The sequence below is a fragment of the Microcebus murinus genome, chromosome 14 (genome assembly GCF_040939455.1).
Source record: "Microcebus murinus isolate Inina chromosome 14, M.murinus_Inina_mat1.0, whole genome shotgun sequence".
NCBI lineage: Eukaryota > Metazoa > Chordata > Mammalia > Primates > Cheirogaleidae > Microcebus > Microcebus murinus.
In genome coordinates this window covers 11,000,343-11,017,941 of record NC_134117.1, presented here as the reverse complement: position 1 = coordinate 11,017,941, position 17,599 = coordinate 11,000,343, and the positions used below count along the sequence as shown (strand labels likewise).

At 37.9% G+C, this 17,599-nt stretch overlaps 1 protein-coding gene and 1 non-coding gene across 2 annotated transcripts in view; both read right to left on the bottom strand.

Annotated features, from left to right (window-relative positions):
- The window catches only part of EIF3A (eukaryotic translation initiation factor 3 subunit A), a 40,640-nt gene that overhangs the window by 4,813 nt on the left and 18,228 nt on the right, over positions 1 to 17,599 (bottom strand). The window contains exons 9-19 of the mRNA XM_012739145.2: positions 17,469 to 17,567; positions 16,188 to 16,304; positions 15,764 to 15,949; positions 14,837 to 15,184; positions 13,942 to 14,046; positions 13,745 to 13,858; positions 9,371 to 9,493; positions 8,667 to 8,820; positions 7,921 to 8,105; positions 3,166 to 3,254; positions 1,770 to 2,551 (exon numbers count right to left, since the gene is read on the bottom strand). Of these exons, the coding sequence (XP_012594599.2) occupies positions 1,770 to 2,551; positions 3,166 to 3,254; positions 7,921 to 8,105; positions 8,667 to 8,820; positions 9,371 to 9,493; positions 13,745 to 13,858; positions 13,942 to 14,046; positions 14,837 to 15,184; positions 15,764 to 15,949; positions 16,188 to 16,304; positions 17,469 to 17,567 (2,302 nt within the window). The remainder of the gene's footprint in view (positions 1 to 1,769; positions 2,552 to 3,165; positions 3,255 to 7,920; positions 8,106 to 8,666; positions 8,821 to 9,370; positions 9,494 to 13,744; positions 13,859 to 13,941; positions 14,047 to 14,836; positions 15,185 to 15,763; positions 15,950 to 16,187; positions 16,305 to 17,468; positions 17,568 to 17,599) is intronic.
- LOC142875812 (small nucleolar RNA SNORA19) lies at positions 16,842 to 16,972 on the bottom strand. Its single transcript, XR_012923096.1, has one exon. It is a non-coding gene; the product is annotated as a small nucleolar RNA SNORA19 (small nucleolar RNA).

Sequence of the window (17,599 nt, the reverse complement as noted above, 5' to 3'; positions counted from 1 at the left end):
GAATCAATAGTATGTACTAAATAAAAGGGTCTATCAGCAAAAAGATATAAAATGTGGTTATATATTGATTAGCTGCCAAAAACATTATGAGCAAAGGCTCACAGGAACCTAACTTTGTTATGTCCTGTAGGAGCAATGAATAGTTCGGTATTCATGGCAACATTACAAAACATAACTACAGCAAATTATCACAAATCTACTGTACTGCTGACCCCATTTTATATGAGGCAAAATTAACCTAGCTTGCCCAAGGTCACACAGCTCAACAGTGGAATGAGGTGAGACTAGAAGAGACAGAAGTAAGCAACAGAAACCACTAACGGTAAAGGCAAAGAAGCTGCTTGCTTACATCCTCACTTACAACAGATCACTCTGGTTACTCCTTACTCCACCTCCCTAATGCAAAAATGGAGCTGGGGGTGGGGGGCGGGAAGACCAGCAAAGACCAGTTGGAGGGTGAAAAAAATGATGGTGACCCAGAACCAAGTACAAGTAGGAAGAATAGAGACATGGGTGGATTTAAGGAACATTAAAAAGGCAGAATTAAAGTAAATGAAAGATTTAACATAAAGGATAAAGGACCACAGTAAAGGAAAACTCCCAGATTCCTAGCTCACAGTTTGATGGACAGATGAAAAGAAGGGGAGAGGGGTGTGAGTGGAGTTTTGGGTAGGTTCTGTTTGAAGTCACTGAGACTTCCAGGTGGAGATATGCTACATGCAATATGTGGAAATCGCCTGGAGAGAATGATAAGAGACGTACATCACAGACATGTATTCTCTACAACTGACCCCAAGAATGAAGTGTGGTGAGGTGGCTCATGCCTTTAATCCCAACATTTTGGGAGGCTGAGGCAGGAGGAATGCTTAAGGCCAGGAGTCTGAGACCAGCCTGGGCAACATAGCAAGACTCTTGTGTGTATGTATGTATGTATATGTATATATATATATATATATATATATATATGTGTGTGTGTGTGTGTGTGTGTAGAAAGATGAGCAGGCCGAGGACTAAGGAAGAAAATAAGCTCTTCCACTTGTAACCCCAGGGCTGGCAGGACTGTGACTGTTTAGTACACTTCAGTTTTAATTATTTATTTGTAAGAGGAGGATATTCCAAGATAGAACCTGAAGAACACACATTACTGATGGCATGGGTATAGAAAGTCTTCAAGGAAGCAGTCAACAAGGCAGAAGGAAAATGAAAAGCATAAGATGACTAAAGAGGGGTGAATTTACTTTAATCGTTTTGGAGTGTGGGATAGCAAAGGCAATTTTTTTTTTTGAGACAGTCTCACTCTGTTGCCCTGGCTACAGTGCCGTGGCATCAGCCTAACTCACAGTAACCTCAAATTCCTGGGCTCAAGTGATCCTTCTGCCTCAGCCTCCTGAGTAGCTGGGACTACAGGCATGCGCCACCATGCCTGGCTAATTTTTTCTATATGTATTAGTTGGCCAATTAATTTCTTTCTATTTATAGTAGAGACGGGGTCTTGCTCTTGCTCAGGTTGGTTTCGAACTCCTGACCTTGAGTGATCCTCCCACCTCAGCCTCCCAGAGTGCTAGGATTACAGGCGTGAGCCACCGCACCTGGCCGCAAAGGCAAATTTGACAGAAAAGTCCCTGTACAGATATAAAAGGAAAGATAGAGGACAGTTTATCTAAAAAACAATTATGAAGTCCAATCTGCCATCCATTAGAGTAGCACATAAACACATCAAGTAGATTTCATAAAGCATCTAATGTAGTTTCTGAATACTAAACTTTTACCTGGCTTGACAAATGGTCTCCAGGGACCAGGCCTTGACTCATCACCCCGTCTAGGAATGCGATCGTCATCTGCCCGTCTTGAGATCCGATCATCATCCATGTTTCTCCAAGGCCCCCTATCATCATCTGCACCACGCCTGGAAATTCTATCATCGTCGGCATTCCTCCAAGGTCCTCGATCATCATCTAAGCCTCGCCTCGGTCCCCGGTCATCATCCATGCCCCGCCGGGGCCCTCGGTCATCATCAGTATTCCGCCAGGATGGTCGGTCATCATCAGCACCTCCTCCTCGCCTCGGCCCCCGGTCCTCATCCATCCCACGTCTGGGTCCTCTGTCCTCATCAGCTGTTCGCCAACTTCCTCTGTCCTCATCCAGTCCCCGTCTAGGTGGTCTGTCATCATCTGCATGCCGCCAACCAGCCCTCTCTTCATCACCAATTCGTCTGGGAGGCCTGTCGTCCTCTGTATTACGCCAGGAAGGCCGGTCGTCATCTGCCACTCGGCGAGAAAATCGATCTTCATCAGGACCACGTCTAGGGCCTCTGTCATCATCTATGGCACGCCTAGGGCCTCTGTCATCATCTATGGCACGCCTAGGGCCTCTGTCATCATCCATGCCACGCCTAGGGCCTCTGTCATCATCCATGCCACGCCGGGGGATTCGATCATCATCTGGTCTAAGAGAAGATTCTCTGTCTTCATCATCCCCCAAGCGCCGTGGTCGCTCTTCATCTCTTCTGTGAGGCCTCTCCTCATCCCGTCCTTCTCCCCGTCTCCACTCCCTACAGGGCAACAAGAACAATCTTTTTAAAAAGTACATGATGATTTTGGGGGGAGTTGTTTTTTATTTCACCCATTATTTTTAAATCAGCTTCAGTCTAAATTCATTCATCCTGGTCCTAAAGAAATGTGTTTTCCTAATAAAAAGTAACACAGAATCCACTACTACCTTTCATGAACAAATAGACCAATAAGCAGACAACTACCTGAAAAAGATATATCTGCCCTTTACTTGTTAAACTTAAATTTCCCAATAGGAAATAGAGTCAGCATTCTTGCCTATCACTGACAGTTATTTTAAAGGATGGTTCAATCTACTTAAGATATCTAAAGGAAAAGATGTTCTAGAACTATTCATTCTTACTCAAAACTCAATATTGTTAGATTAAGGAATTAAAAAAACCCTGAAGAATGTATTTTTTAAGATGTTTAAAAGCCAAGTAGGTAGAGCAATGTTGTAGTAAACTACAAAAAAAATATTGCAGTAACAATTAGACATGCATACAATTCCTCATAGCTCTCCTTTCCTAGCTCTACAAAATAAATTTTAACAACCACTGGTAAGATATTAACAGGGTTGTGATTAGGTGGTACTATTTTCCTGGACTCTACTTACTTCTCTGGTGGGCCTCTTCTCCACTCAGAATCCGCTTCAGGTCCTTTTCTCCATGTGCTTTCTGAATCTCTATCTCCCCAACGAGAGTCCTACATTAACAAAGTTAACAAGAAGTACTACAATGACAGCAACTACTGGTTTAACAACTACTGGTATTACCAATCACTTCTGCACTAATACAAAACAATCTCAAACCCTTAAATATAAGCAAGTTTTAAAGTTTCATTTCATTCTTCATCTGAGATGAGAGACTGACAGTCCAGTGAAACTGGTATTCTCATATACTGGGTAGCTTTATTAACTGATAAAACACCACAGGAAGCAATCTGGGAGCACCACCTGGAGCCATTAAAATGTTTAAAGATTTCTTTCCTTCAACCTAGAAATTCACTGTTAAAACTAGGAAAAAAGCCAAGTGCCCTATAATGGACAGTACAGTGCGTACTAAGCAAAGAATAGAGAAGTAAATAAAATGTATAATGGGGTATTTAACAATATTTCTCTCTTAAAGTATTGTCCTATCATCAAAAATTATAAAAAGGATGTTACCTTACAGTGAAAAGGTAAATCTGACACAACCTTTCTACAGGTCTAAGCTGTAATTTTAATCACAAATGCCCTCTGATAGGCCAGGCACAGTGGCTCACACCTATAATCCTAGCACTCTGGAAGGCCAAGGTAGGAGTTCAAGATCAGCCAGAGGAAGAATAAGACCCTATCTCAGCCGGGCGTGGTGGCTCACGCCTGTAATCCTAGCACTCTGGGAGGCTGAGGCGGGCGGATTACTCGAGGTCAGGAGTTCGAAACCAGCCTGAGCGAGACCCTGTCTCTACTAAAAATAGAAAGAAATTAATTGACCAACTAAAAATATATATACAAAAAATTAGCCGGGCATGGTGGTGCATGCCTGTAGTCCCAGCTACTTGGGAGGCTGAGGCAGGAGGATCGCTTAAGCCCAGGAGTTTGAGGTTGCTGTGAGCTAGGCTGATGCCACGGCACTCACTCCAGCCAGGGCAACAAAGGAGACTCTGTCTCAAAAAAAAAAAAAAAAAAAAGGACCCTATCTCTACGAAAAATTAGCCAGGCGTGGTGGCACTTGCCTATAGTCCCAACAACTTGGGAGGCTGAGGCAGGAGGATCACTTGAGCCCACAAGTTTCAGGTTGCTGTGAGCTAGGCTGACACCACAGCACGCTAGCCCAGGCAACAGAGTGAAGAGTGAGACTATCTCAAAAAAACAAATGACACAATTTGCTCCTACAAATGTAACCATAAGGCCATAATCAGACACATTACAACTATGGAAGATATTTTAAAACAAGACCTAGTGTTAGGGTGGGAAGACTAAAATAAAAACCTACAAAGCTAAGAATAAGCCACAACTTCAAATAGTTCATGAACAAGAGGACCTTGATTTCCTTTATTTTAATTTTTGAAAAATGTCTTGGGAATAAAACCCTCCAATAACAACTAGGGATGAGAAGCAATGAAGGACAAGAGCGGCCAAATAAGTTGGTCCGCTATCATCACAGCTAATGACTCTGGGCTCTCTCCTAAGGTGAAGGTTGTTCTAGGAGCCTTTCCCAAGTTAACACTGAGAGGATATAGAATTTACCAGTAAACATGACTATGGTCACTACAATGATGTCACTGTGAATGAACACTCACAGCCAGAAGACCAACTTTCTCCCACCCCCTCACACTTGCCTTGAAAATTATACTCAAAGAAGTCATAATCTTAGAGGACAGTACAAACAGAACCACAAAAGAGATTTTTAAGGTGGGCTATGATAGCCATTAACAAACAAAAACAATTCTAAAAAAATGAACATGACTGCCAAAAATTTTTCTTCAAGTCAGTTGATCCAAGAAATGGGTCTAGCTGATGAGCAAATAAACTACAACAGGGATCTCAGAGATCCTCGTACAAAAGAACAAAGAGATGAAAAGAGTAAAAGAAACATTAAAAAAGATAAGAGGACTGTGAAAAGACAACAGAGAAAAAAGGAGAAAAATTCCTGAAGTTAAAGAAATTATGTCTGCTCTAAGAAGAATGAATCATCTGACTGAAAGGGCAAAAGTGCCAAAAAGGAGAAATAAAACAGACCACACACACTCATGAGCCTAAACATACTCTTAGTAAAATTTTAAAAATCCCTTTCCAGCAAAGATATTATTTTAAGTTTCCAAGGCATAAAACAGTATCTGCAGAAGTAACAAGACCAAGACTAGTGTCAAAAATCCTCCTTTCTGTAATACTGTGTACTAGAAAGAGAAGCAAAGGTCTCTAAATTTCTGAGAAGATTTTCGACCAGCCAAACCAATGAACCAATGTTCAACTGTGAGAGAAAAACAAAACTTCTTTTGCGACATACACAAAGACAGTCTTAAAAATTAAGGCTGATAAAGCCAAAAGCATCTGTAAAGGGGAAAACATAATACAGTGTAAGCATACTTGAAACTAAATTATGTTTGCTAATATGGATATAAAAAGCAACTGTTGGCCAGGCGCAGTGGCTCACACCTGTACTCCTAGCAGTCTGGGAGGCCGAGGCGGGCAGATTGCTCGAGGTCAGGAGTTCAAAACCAGCCTGAGCAAGAGCAAGACCCCGTCTCTACTAAAAATAGAAAGAAATTAATTGGCCAACTAATACATATAGAAAAAATTAGCCAGGCATGGTGGCGCATGCCTGCAGTCCCAGCTACTCGGGAGCCTGAGGCAGGAGGATCACCTGAGCCCAGGAGTTTGAGGTTGCTGTGAGCTAGGCTGATGCCACGGCACTCTAGCCAGGGCAACAGAGTGAGACTGTGTCTCCAAAAAAAATTAAAAAATTAAAAAGCAACTGTTAGGTGAGTCCTAAGTAGAGAGATAACATGTTGTGATGATTTGGAGGTAAAATATCCAGCTTACTGAAATAAAACATTAGCAAAGGTATGCTCAGAATTTTGTTTTGTTATGAAGAGGCAAAGCACAGTTCTCAATTTATACTGTGAAAGCTTACATAGATTTGGAAGAAAATTAATGATAATCACTAATAGAATAGAGAAAATAAAAATGAACCAAAAAAAGTTCTTTAGTTTGGCTCAAAGGTGCCTAAAAGCAAATAAAAAGCTCCAGAGCAAACGTTAGGAATAAAACCAAATAGTTAATATGTTAAATGTAAATAGATCAAACTAACTCTCTAATTTAAAGGTGAAGAGGGCACCACAAAACATTAACAAGAGGGTGAAAATGAACAAAACAGATTTGCAAAAGGTAATTGAAACGTTAGAAATCCATAAACATAGCAGGTAAATTCCCTCACTTGCTTCAGGCAATGAAGTTCCCACCAGTTAATATGATGCAGCAGATTTGAACAACACAATAGCTCTGATCTCACACACATATGGAATTTTGTGCCCAACAGAAATAGAACATTCATAAATATCAACCATGTTTTTAGGACACAAGGGACAATATATTAATCCAAAAAATTGTAAGTCGTACAAGGCCACACTTATTAACAAGGAATTAAACTAGAAATTAGCAACAAGAGTAACAAAATTAAAAACCTATCCATAAATACTACAAAACAGAAATTGAAGGCTGCACAGATAAGCAGTATCTGGTCTACCCATAAAGATAAGCGTTGATACAGATGTGGCACGAATAAAGGAGCAGAGATAAAGGATGCTAGAAATACTTGAGCTATTTATCTCTTACTTTAAAAAATAAGCAATCTTTCCTTTAAAGGGGGCAAAGTAGGGCACATCCCAAGCAAAACAAAAAGCGTGCAGATAGATGTCACATACACACATAATAAGGCAGAAAACTAACTCAGGTAATTAGGAAGAATAAAGCAGTATCAGATGAAACTGATGAAAAAGGCAATAAACATGAAAGGCCCTGATGCTAAGGCATGTTTTACCTGTGGCTCTCAGCAATGAGGACCAACCAAAGGAAGGTTTGAAATCCAAAAGCAGATGTAGCAATCAAACATGCTATATTATGAAAAATCAAGCATGTCACAATATAGAGAAAGTCTGAAGCTAGGGGAAGATTGTGATCAGAGACTAGGAAGTAGACGAGTAAATAGTATAGGCAAAGAAAAATTTGAATTAAGGTAGTAATGTAGGGACAGAAAGGAGGAGGGTTAGACTGATAAAGGGAGCAACAATATACCGGAAGAAGGAATTCCAGAGATAAGACAGAAGAAACACAGGCCAGTTATGAAACTAAGTGCATATTAAAAATAAGTATTTAGCACAACATTTGAATCACACAGGAATCTTGTTAAACTGCAGATTCTGATTCAGGTTTGAGCTGGGCCTGATAGTCTGCATTTGTAACAAGGTCCCAGGGATGCTGACACTGCTGGCCCACCAGATACAAAGATCTTTGAGTATTGAGGAGTTAAAGAATTCATATCACCCTCTAAATTCACAGCATTTCGTTCAAGGAACTCAGGAATAGTCCCTCTTATATACCACACTAAGGAGTGCTAGCTACTGACAAAATGTATTCATGACATTCATTCTTGCTGACAAGTATTCTTGACAACTATTCTAAAGCCTACAGAATTCCATCTTTGCTAAACAGTTCTAATATTTCCCTTCTGAAGAACCTTTTGTTCTTTGGACAAAAGGTTTGAAAGAGACATGAAAATAACTGACTTAAAACACCAAGCCCAAACATTTACATTGGTATCAAGAGAAATGGCTGGAAAAAAAAAAACATCATTTAAAATAAAATAAATTAATGAATTTCTAAACTCACCTTTCTAGAAAGTGGATCATCACCAAGTCTTCTCTCTTCCTCTCTACGACGTTCTCTTTCTTCAATTTCCAACTCTCTCTGGCGTTTTTTTCTTTCTACTTCTTCTAATTTCTTGACACGCTCCTGATATTCTCGTAGCTCTTCCTCCCGCTTTGCTCGCTCAGCACGCTCTCTCTCTTCACGCTCTATGGAATTTATTGGGTTACTCAGTATGCCTCCTAGCCCCAACATTCCCCCTAGCGTTGTGGCTACTTTTCTGGTATTAAACAGGTAGCAGAGTATAGAAGTAAGTTTGAAAATAGTTTGCAATCAGCTAAATGGTAGAAGATAACAAATATTAATACTATGAGAAAACAAATATTAATACTATGCCACTTAACAAATGGTTTTGTATAATGACTTAAGATACTAGGATCCCTCCCCCATTCTTGTGCACCTGGAATTCCACATACAGAATCATTTGACAACCTTCATGTGGCATGTGTTCCTCAATAATAAGTGTTAATACCTACACACAATACGAAAAATTAATTTCTAAAAGAACATCAAATATGTGGAAACAAGTTGGCAGAGGATATAATATTGTCACATATAGCAAATAAGGTTCTGAGAACTGGTTAAATACAGTAATCAGTGTAAATAGGATAATTACTGTGACTCCTACATTTTCTAAGTAAGATTACTAAAAAGCTGGATCTAACATCAACCTTGCATTACCATGCCTCCAATCTTGGTTATATAGCTACCTTTTAGCATTTGTTCTTCTGCCCTCCTCTGTTCCTCCTCCTCTTTTTCTCTATAGTAAGTTATTCTGCGTTCTTCTTTACGTTGCCTTTTCCGTTCTTCTAAGCGATTATGCCTTTCTTCTGCTAATCGCTCTTCAAACTGTTTAAGTTTTTCCTATAATCGAAGTTACCAAAAAAAAATATATGTATATATATTAAATTTTATCAAGAGCAACAAACTAACAGAAAGCTATTAAGTTTACAAAAGATCCACAAATTTCTTGGAATCATAAAAAGCAATCTCTAAGCACAAAAACTAGAATTTTCAATTCACTGTTTTTTTTATCAGCATGACAAATATTTTTAAAATTTAAATGGTTAATATCTACATCCAGTGAGTTCATCTTTATACAAAATAAATGATTAAATTAGAACTTGAGATCAACACTCTAACCTGGTATCTTTTCATTTCTGAATCAAGTAGTAAACAAATACTTGTATCAAAAAAGGAAACTATGCGGTCAACTTCCACCTTTAGAAAAATTTCTTCAGGTGATTGACTAGCTCATGAAATAATTTCCAAAAATTTCTATGAAAATATTAGTGGAATGACCATTATAGATGTTAACTCAAGACAGAATATACCACTATGTTAAAGGAAAATTCTTAAAGCAACACTAAAAAAAGCTGATGAATAAATGTCTTCCTAAAATCGGTAAGTTCACCTCATAAACAGACTGCCGTGCTGCTTTGAGTCGCATTACAAATAAATCTCTGTCTTCAAGCATTCGTGACATTCGGTTCTTATGTTCAAGAGCCTTTTCACGTTCTAGCTGCATGGTAGTAATCTGCAAGTTAAATAGTACAGTTAAATTTCAAAGCATTCCTTATTTGTCTACTAATTTACCCCAAATAAAATTACTGATATTCTTGAAAAACTAAAAGCAGCTCCTCTGTCCATCTTGCCATAAACATTTCATAAAAATGAAATATCATTCATGCCAACAGGTCCCCAAGAAGCCAATTAGAAATAGGAGGTTGATAAAGTACTCCTGGGGCATCTATTTAAGAGACCATTTTTATTTTGCCCCATGGTACCAGAAATTTTTACGGAGGAAAACTATAATGTACAGGCATACCTCAGAAATATTGCAGATTCAGATCCAGATCATTGCCATGAAGCAAGTAACAGAAATTTGTTATCCAATGCATACAAAAGTTACCTTTTACACTATACTATTGGTCTATTAGGTGTACAAAAACATTATGTCTAAAAAATAATGTATATACCTTAATTTAAAAATACTTTATTGCTAAAAAATGCTAATGATCATCTGAGCTTTCAGGGAGGCATAATCTTTTGCTGACAAAGGGTCTTGCCTCCATTTTGATGGCTGCTGGCTGATCGAGTGGTAGTTCCTGAAGGTTTGTATGGCTGTGGCAATTTCTTCAAATAAGATATTAATGAAGTTTTTGCCGCATCAATTAACTCTTCCTTTTACAAAAGATTTCCCTGTTTGTGATGCTGTTTGATGGCATTTTACCCACAATAGACTTCTTTCACCAGGAGATTCTATCTCAAAAAGCTTTTTCTCATCCATAAGAAGCAAGTCTTCATCTGCTCAAGTTTTATCATGAGATAGCAGCAATTCAGTCACATCACCAGATTCCACTTCTAATTCTTTTTATCTCTTGCTGTTATCACCACATCTGCAGTTACTTCCTGCATTAAAGTCTTGAACCCTTCCAAGTCACCCATGAGGGTTGAAAATCAACTTCTTCCAAACTCCTGTTAATGTTGCATTTTTATCTATTCCCATGAAATCACAAATGTTCTTAATGGCATCTAGAATGGGGAATTTTTTTCTAGGTTTTTAATTTATTTTGCCTAGATCTATCAGAGGAAATCACTATTTATGGCACCTAAAGCCTTATAAAATGTATTTCTCAAGTAAGACTTAAAAGTCACAATTACTTCTTGATCCATGGGCTACAGAACACATGTCATGTTAACAGGCATGAAAACAACATTCATCTCCTTGTACACCTCCATCAGATCAAGATATCTTGGGTGATCAGGCACATTGTCAATAAGCAGTAATATTTTCAAAGTATCTTTATTTGACCAGGTCATAACAGTGGGCTTTAAATATTCAGTAAAGCATACTATATACATATATGCTCTCATCCAGGCTTTGCGGTTCCACCTATGGAACACAGGCAGGGTAAATTTAGCATAATTCTTAGGGCCTCTAGGATTTTCAAAATGGTAAATGAGCCTTGGCTTCTGCAACTTAAAGTCACCAGTTGCATTAGTCCCTAATAAGAGAGTCAGCCTGTCCTTCAAAGCTATGAAACCAGGCACTGACTTCTCCTTTCTAACTATGTAAGTCCTAGATGGTATCTTCTTCCAATAGAAGCCTACTTCGTCTACTGTGAAAATCTGTTGTTTACTGTAGTCACCTTCAGCTATGATCTTTCTGGATAACTTGCTGCAGCTTCTTCACCAGAACTTGCTGCTTCATCTTGCACTTTTGCATTCTAGAGATGGTGTCTTTCCTTAAAGTTCACGAACCAACTTCTGCTAGGTTCAAATTTTTTTTCTGTAGCTTCCTTCCATCTCTCAGCCTTCATAGATTGAAGAGTTAGGATCAGGCTTTGGCTTAAGGGAATGTTGCAGCTAGTTTGATCTTCTACCCAGACCACTAACTTTCTCCGTATCAGATGTAAGGCTGTTTCCCTTCTTATCATTCATGTGTTTACTGGAATTACTTTTTTTTTTTTTTTTGAGACAGAGTCTCACTTTGTTGCCCAGGCTAGAGTGAGTACCGTGGCTTCAGCCTAGCTCACAGCAACCTCAAACTCCTGGGCTCAAGCAATCCTTCTATCTCAGCCTCCCGAGTAGCTGGGACTACAGGCAAATGCCACCATGCCCGGCTAATTTTTTCTATATATATATATATATATATATATATATATTAGTTGGCCAATTAATTTCTTTCTATTTATAGTAGAGACGGGGTCTCGCTCTTGCTCAGGCTGGTTTTGAACTCCTGACCTCGAGCAATCCGCCTGCCTCGGCCTCCCAGAGAGCTAGGATTACAGGTGTGAGCCACTGCGCCCGGCCTTGGAATCACTTTTAATTTTCTCTAAAAACTTTTCCTTTGCATTCACCACTTGGTTAACCATTAGGTGCAAGAGGCCTAGCTCTTGGCCTGCCTCGACTTATGACATGCCTTTCTCATGAAGCTTAATCATTTCTAGCTTTTGATTTAAAATGAAAGACATGTGATTTTCTTCCTTTCACTGGAACTTAGAGGCCATCATAGGGTAATTCATTGGCTTAATTTCAATATTATCCTGTCTTAGCCCGTAGGGAGGCCCAAGGAGAGAGAGACTGGGAAAAGCCAGTCAGAGGAGCAATCAGAACACAAATTATTGGCCAGGCGCATTAGCTCACGCCTGTAATCCTAGCACTCTGGGAGGCCGAGGCAGGCGGATTGCTTGAGGTCAGGAGTTCGAAACCAGCCTGAGCAAGAGTGAGACCCCGTCTCTACTATAAATAGAAAGAAATTAATATATATAGAAAAAAATCAGCTGGGCATGGTGGCGCATGCCTGTAGTCCCAGCTACTCGGGAGGCTGAGGCAGCAGGATTGCTTGAGCCCAGGAGTTTGAGGTTGCTATCAGCTAGGCTGACGCCACGGCACTCACTCTAGCCTGGGCAACGAAGCAAGACTGTCTCAAAAAAAAAAAAAAAAAAAAAAAAAAAAAAAAACACACATTATTAAGTTCATCTCATGTGGGTACAGTTTGTGCCACCCCAAAACAATAATGTCAAAGATCACTGATTACTGTAACAAATATGATAATGAAAAGTTTGAAATCTTCCAAGAATCACCAAAATGGGATAGAGACACAAATTGAGCACATGCTGTTAGATAAATGACAACTATATACTTGCTTAACACGGGGTTGCTAAAACCCTTCTAGTTGTAAAAACCTTGGATCTACAAAGCACAATAAAATAAGGTATGCCTGTATATGGTAAAATAAATACTACAGTAATAAGCATTATGGTTTTATTTTTAAAGGTATGTTCATCCTGAAATATAAATGGACATGAGGCAGAATGGTATAAGGCTTTTTCCCTGTGCCCTATATGAAAAAGTGTAAAGCTCCAGATCATCCCAAGTTGGCCTGCAGCACTTTTCTTTTTTTAACTAGTTTCAAGAATTTATATATTAAGAGAATTATCACAAAAAAAAAAAAGAGAATTATCACAAAAATTCCAACTTTTCCTTTAAAAATTGGAAGAATTATCACAAAAATTCCAACTTTTCCTTTAAAAATTGGAAGAATTAGCAATACTAGGCACACAATCTCCAGGTGACAATCAAAGCAAGAAATGGGTGTGTACCCCATAGTATGCACAGATTTGTGCAGCCTCTTGCTTATGGTTAGCTTTTTTTTTTTTTTTTTTAACTAGAATCAGTTTGCTCATGTTTTTTAATACATTTGGTCCCTATAGATATCTGCGTGCAAATCTTGCTTTTGTATCATTGGATAAATATAACATAGACTACAGAATGACCTATTTAGTTACAAAAGACCATTTAGCGCATGATTCCTTTACATGAAATACCCAGATTAGACAAATCTAGAGACAGAAGATAGATTAGTGGTTGTCTAGGGCTGAGGCAGCGGGGAGAAAATGAGGAGTCAAAAAAGAATGACTTCTTTTTGAGGCATGTTCTAAAATTAGATTGTGGTAAAACAGTTGCACAATTCTGTAAATAAACTAAAAACTATGAATTATAAACACATGCCATTCAATTTACCCATTTAAAGTATACATAAAGCTGTTTTATAAATGAGATATTCAGTTGTCCTTCGTGTTTTACAAGTTTCATTTTTAAATTCTATAATAAAAATTTCCATCTTTCCACTGATTTATTATTAATAGTAGGCAGCCATTAAAACACCATGCCTAACAAATACAAAATAAAAGCAATTTTGAAACCTTCGTACCACTACTGGCAAAGGATTTAAATATAGCATATAGTCTAAAAATACTACAATTAAACAAAAAACATTTACTCTTTCTTCTTCCTGTTGTTCCCACAGATCCATGTCTTTAATTCTCTGTTCCTCATAAGCACTCTTTATCAACGGAATTTCTTCCAAACGTTTAGCTCTTTCAAAATAGTCAATCTGAAATTAAAAACAGATGTTGTTTTTTAAAAATCTCTCTTTTAACTTGGTACATTAAAAGTTTACCAGTCTTTTTCATTTACCTTCTTTTCTTGATTCTTTAGGCGTTCCTGAAGTTCCTTCTTTTCTTTCTCTAGCTGTTCAACTTGTTTAGCCATGATGAAATCTGGATCTAATTCTTCAAGGTCCTGAAAGGTAATACAAATATACCACTGTTAATTAGAATATAAAAGAAATGCCTAACAGTCAATACATCTGCTTTCTAGAATCAAACCCTAAATTGCCATTTTTTTAAACAATGGTGTTAATTTAGAAAATGTGTTAATTTAGGAAAAGTACTGTACAACCAGCCTATTTCCACTTGGTTGTAGGGGAAAATATATATATTCTTAACATCTATTTCTCACTCTTCCAATCTATATCTACATCTACCCACATTCTACTACAGGTTGAGCATCCCAATCTAAAAATCCAAAATCTGAAATGCTTCAAAATCTAAATATTTTGAGTGCCTACATTACCCCATAAGTGGAAAATTCCACACCTGACTTCATGTGATGAGCTGCAGTCAAAGCTGTTCATGCAAAAAATTATTTAAAATATTGTATAAAATTACTTTTAGGCTATGTGTATAAGATGTACATGAAACAAATTAATTTTGTGTTTAGACTTTGGTCTCATTCCCAAAATATCTTATGTGTATACAAATATTCCCAAATCCCAAAATATCCAAAATCTGAAACACTTCTGGGTCCCAAGCATTTCTGATAAGGGATACTCAACCTGTACTGTGGTGAATACATGGCAGCCAAAAATTGCACAGAGCAATTAAAAATAAATGCTTACTCACAGATATAGTCACTGAACCAAATGTACCAAAATAAGTGAAATAAACCAATAAAAGATAAAGGACTGTGGTTCTAAGAGTACAGAAGACCCAGATAAAATTAAGTCGCTAATGGGTGATATATTACATACTTCAATGTCGATATCCTTGAATGCTTTGGCACCCAGTTCTGTTTTCTTGATCTGTTCCAAACGCTCACGAACAGTTTTCTTTTTGATTTGTTCATGTTCCTGTAAGATACGTTCCTTCTCTCTCTCCTTTGCCTCCTGGCGCAACCTCTCTTCCTCAGCCTTCCGTACTTTCTGGAGTTCAGCTTCCCTCTGCTCCAATTCTTCTTTCTCACGCTGAATATTTAAACTCTCAAGCCGCTCTTTTCTTTCCTCGATTGTCTGACGTCGAGCCAGGATACGTTGATGCTCTTTTCGTGAATTTTTAAGGTATGCAGTAACAGCCAACTGATGTTGTTCTTCTTTCTCTTGCTTCAAAAACAAACGTATTTCAAAAAATGACTGAATAACATTCCCTATATCAAAGAAATTACAAAATAATCCTGATACAGTACCCGGTCATGTGGCTGTATTAACAATGGATGACATTATCCAAGCTATTCATTTCCAGTACCAAATGCTATGGCGCTACTCCTGTCCAGTCTTTTAATAACAATGACACAGATGAAGCAGCTCTATTTGCTAAGTCAACTTTTCTCCGCATTAAATCTACCTTAAGGGTCCAAGCCAAGGAGGAATACTAACAAAGCTCACAAACAAGAAACAACTTAAGCAGGAAGGAAAAACCAAATCACTGTACTCCAGTATTCTGGGTGTCAAGCTATGTATAGGGTCAGTCTGTTGTTTTTTGCAACATGATCCATATTATTACCACACCTATGTACTGTAATACTTTATTCCATGGAAAGCAGCTCAAGGATTTGTGTATCTGACATATGTTTGATAAAATAATAACACCAAGTATAACTCTGTAAGAAACATATAATACACTTTTCTTTGATACCACTTCAAACCTTGTTTAGTGATTTATTTCACCCTAAAGATGCTTACCAATATATGAGCTGGCTTAATGACTTCAAGTGCTTTTGCAAGCACTGAGGACATGGCTGTCAGCTGATTTCTTATCTGCTCTGAAGGCATGCTCTGCAAATGTGGACCAATTGGAGCATCTTCTCGAGTAGCATAATTCAAATCAGATCCAAAACTCAAGGTCCGGGAAGTGTGGTCAATACGAACCTTTGAAAATTAAATTATTAATGGCTAAATCTATATGTAAATATGAAGTGATTTTATAAATAAATGTCTTTTATTTAAAAATTCTACTAAATTTGAGGGAAAAAACCAAAAGAATATTACATACAAAAGCTAGAAAAGAATCGCCCAATAAAGCTTTAAAATGGTACCACTATACCAAAAGCTGAGAAACAAAGAATGTCTTTCTAGTCCTGCCTCAATGTCCTCTTACAGCACATACCTGCAGGTCACAGTGTCTGGCTGCATCTACTATGGCCCGTTCCAGTTGGAAAGCATCAACAAAAGGAACCAGAGAAGTCAAACGAGAAAATTCAATGCTCTGATAAATTTGTGCCACCTGCATGGAAAACACAGGGTTAATAACAATATCCACCATTTACTCAGTGCTTTTTTATATGCAATCTCATGACAGCCATGGGAAACAGAAATTATGCACCCCCCCCCTTTTTCCTCAGAGAAAAAAAATGAAGAGAATTTATATTAACAGTGCATGCTGAAGCTGGAATTCCAATTCCAGGATATCAGCTCCAAATTCTATGCTTTGAACCAGGGGTCCTCAAACTTTTTAAACAGGAAGCCAGACCGTTGAAGAGTACGCACTATGGGCCCGGGACGAGCTGGCTGCTAAGCAGGACAGGCAGCTGTGACAAAAACACCCAGCAGGCCAGATAAATGTCCTAGGCGGGCAGCATGTGGCCCGTGGGCCGTAGTTTGAGGACACCTGCTTTGAACCATCACTATTATATTATCCTCGAACATATCATCTTTTCAAATTCTAGTTTCATAAAAAAAAAAAAAAACCCTAAATGGACACATTTTTTATAGATAAGGACCTGTTACTTACCTAATACATTTAAGCACTTTTTATAAAATGTTTTGTCTGAAGGAGACTGGCAGCATTACTATTTATAGTTATACTGCTAATTAGCCTTCAACTATTTGTATAGCACATAAGAAATAACACTGCTTACATATGCAAAGAAAGCAGGTCAATGAAACGTGCACAAATACTCAGGTAAACATATAAAATAAAAAGCCCTTGAACATTAGAACTCATGGAAAAAAAAAAATAAAAAATAAAATAAAATAAAAAGCCCTTCCTTTCCAAATGAAATAAATGAAAACCAAAACAGTAGCATTTAAACCATAACACTCAATTTACCTAGAAATCTGTTTCCATCAATAGAATCTCAATAAATAACACCATGGTTCCTTGAGACTATTTAAAAAGCATGTCAGTGTTAAAAGGAATAAGGTAGCCCTACATGACTAATAAAAATACGCAAAGACAGTGCTCAGCAAAAAAAAAGGGGGGGGGGGACAGTTATAAAAATACATAAATAATTCTGTTTTTCAAATCAGTATATAAGATTAATTCTAGCAAGGGGAAAATTTGGGGAGGTTTTCACTTACTGAATAATTCTAGATTTTTCCAGTTTTTAGTTTCATGACCAAAACATACAAAGAAATACAAGTTCTTCCATAAAACATTTATTTTTACCTGTTGCAGAAGGCGGAGTATGGTGTTGTTTTGCAGCTGTGGCACATACTGTTGCAATTCTGGTTCTTTTTCAGGTTGTTCCCTAACCCAATTTAGAACCTATAAAATTCATTGAATTGAAAAAGAATTGT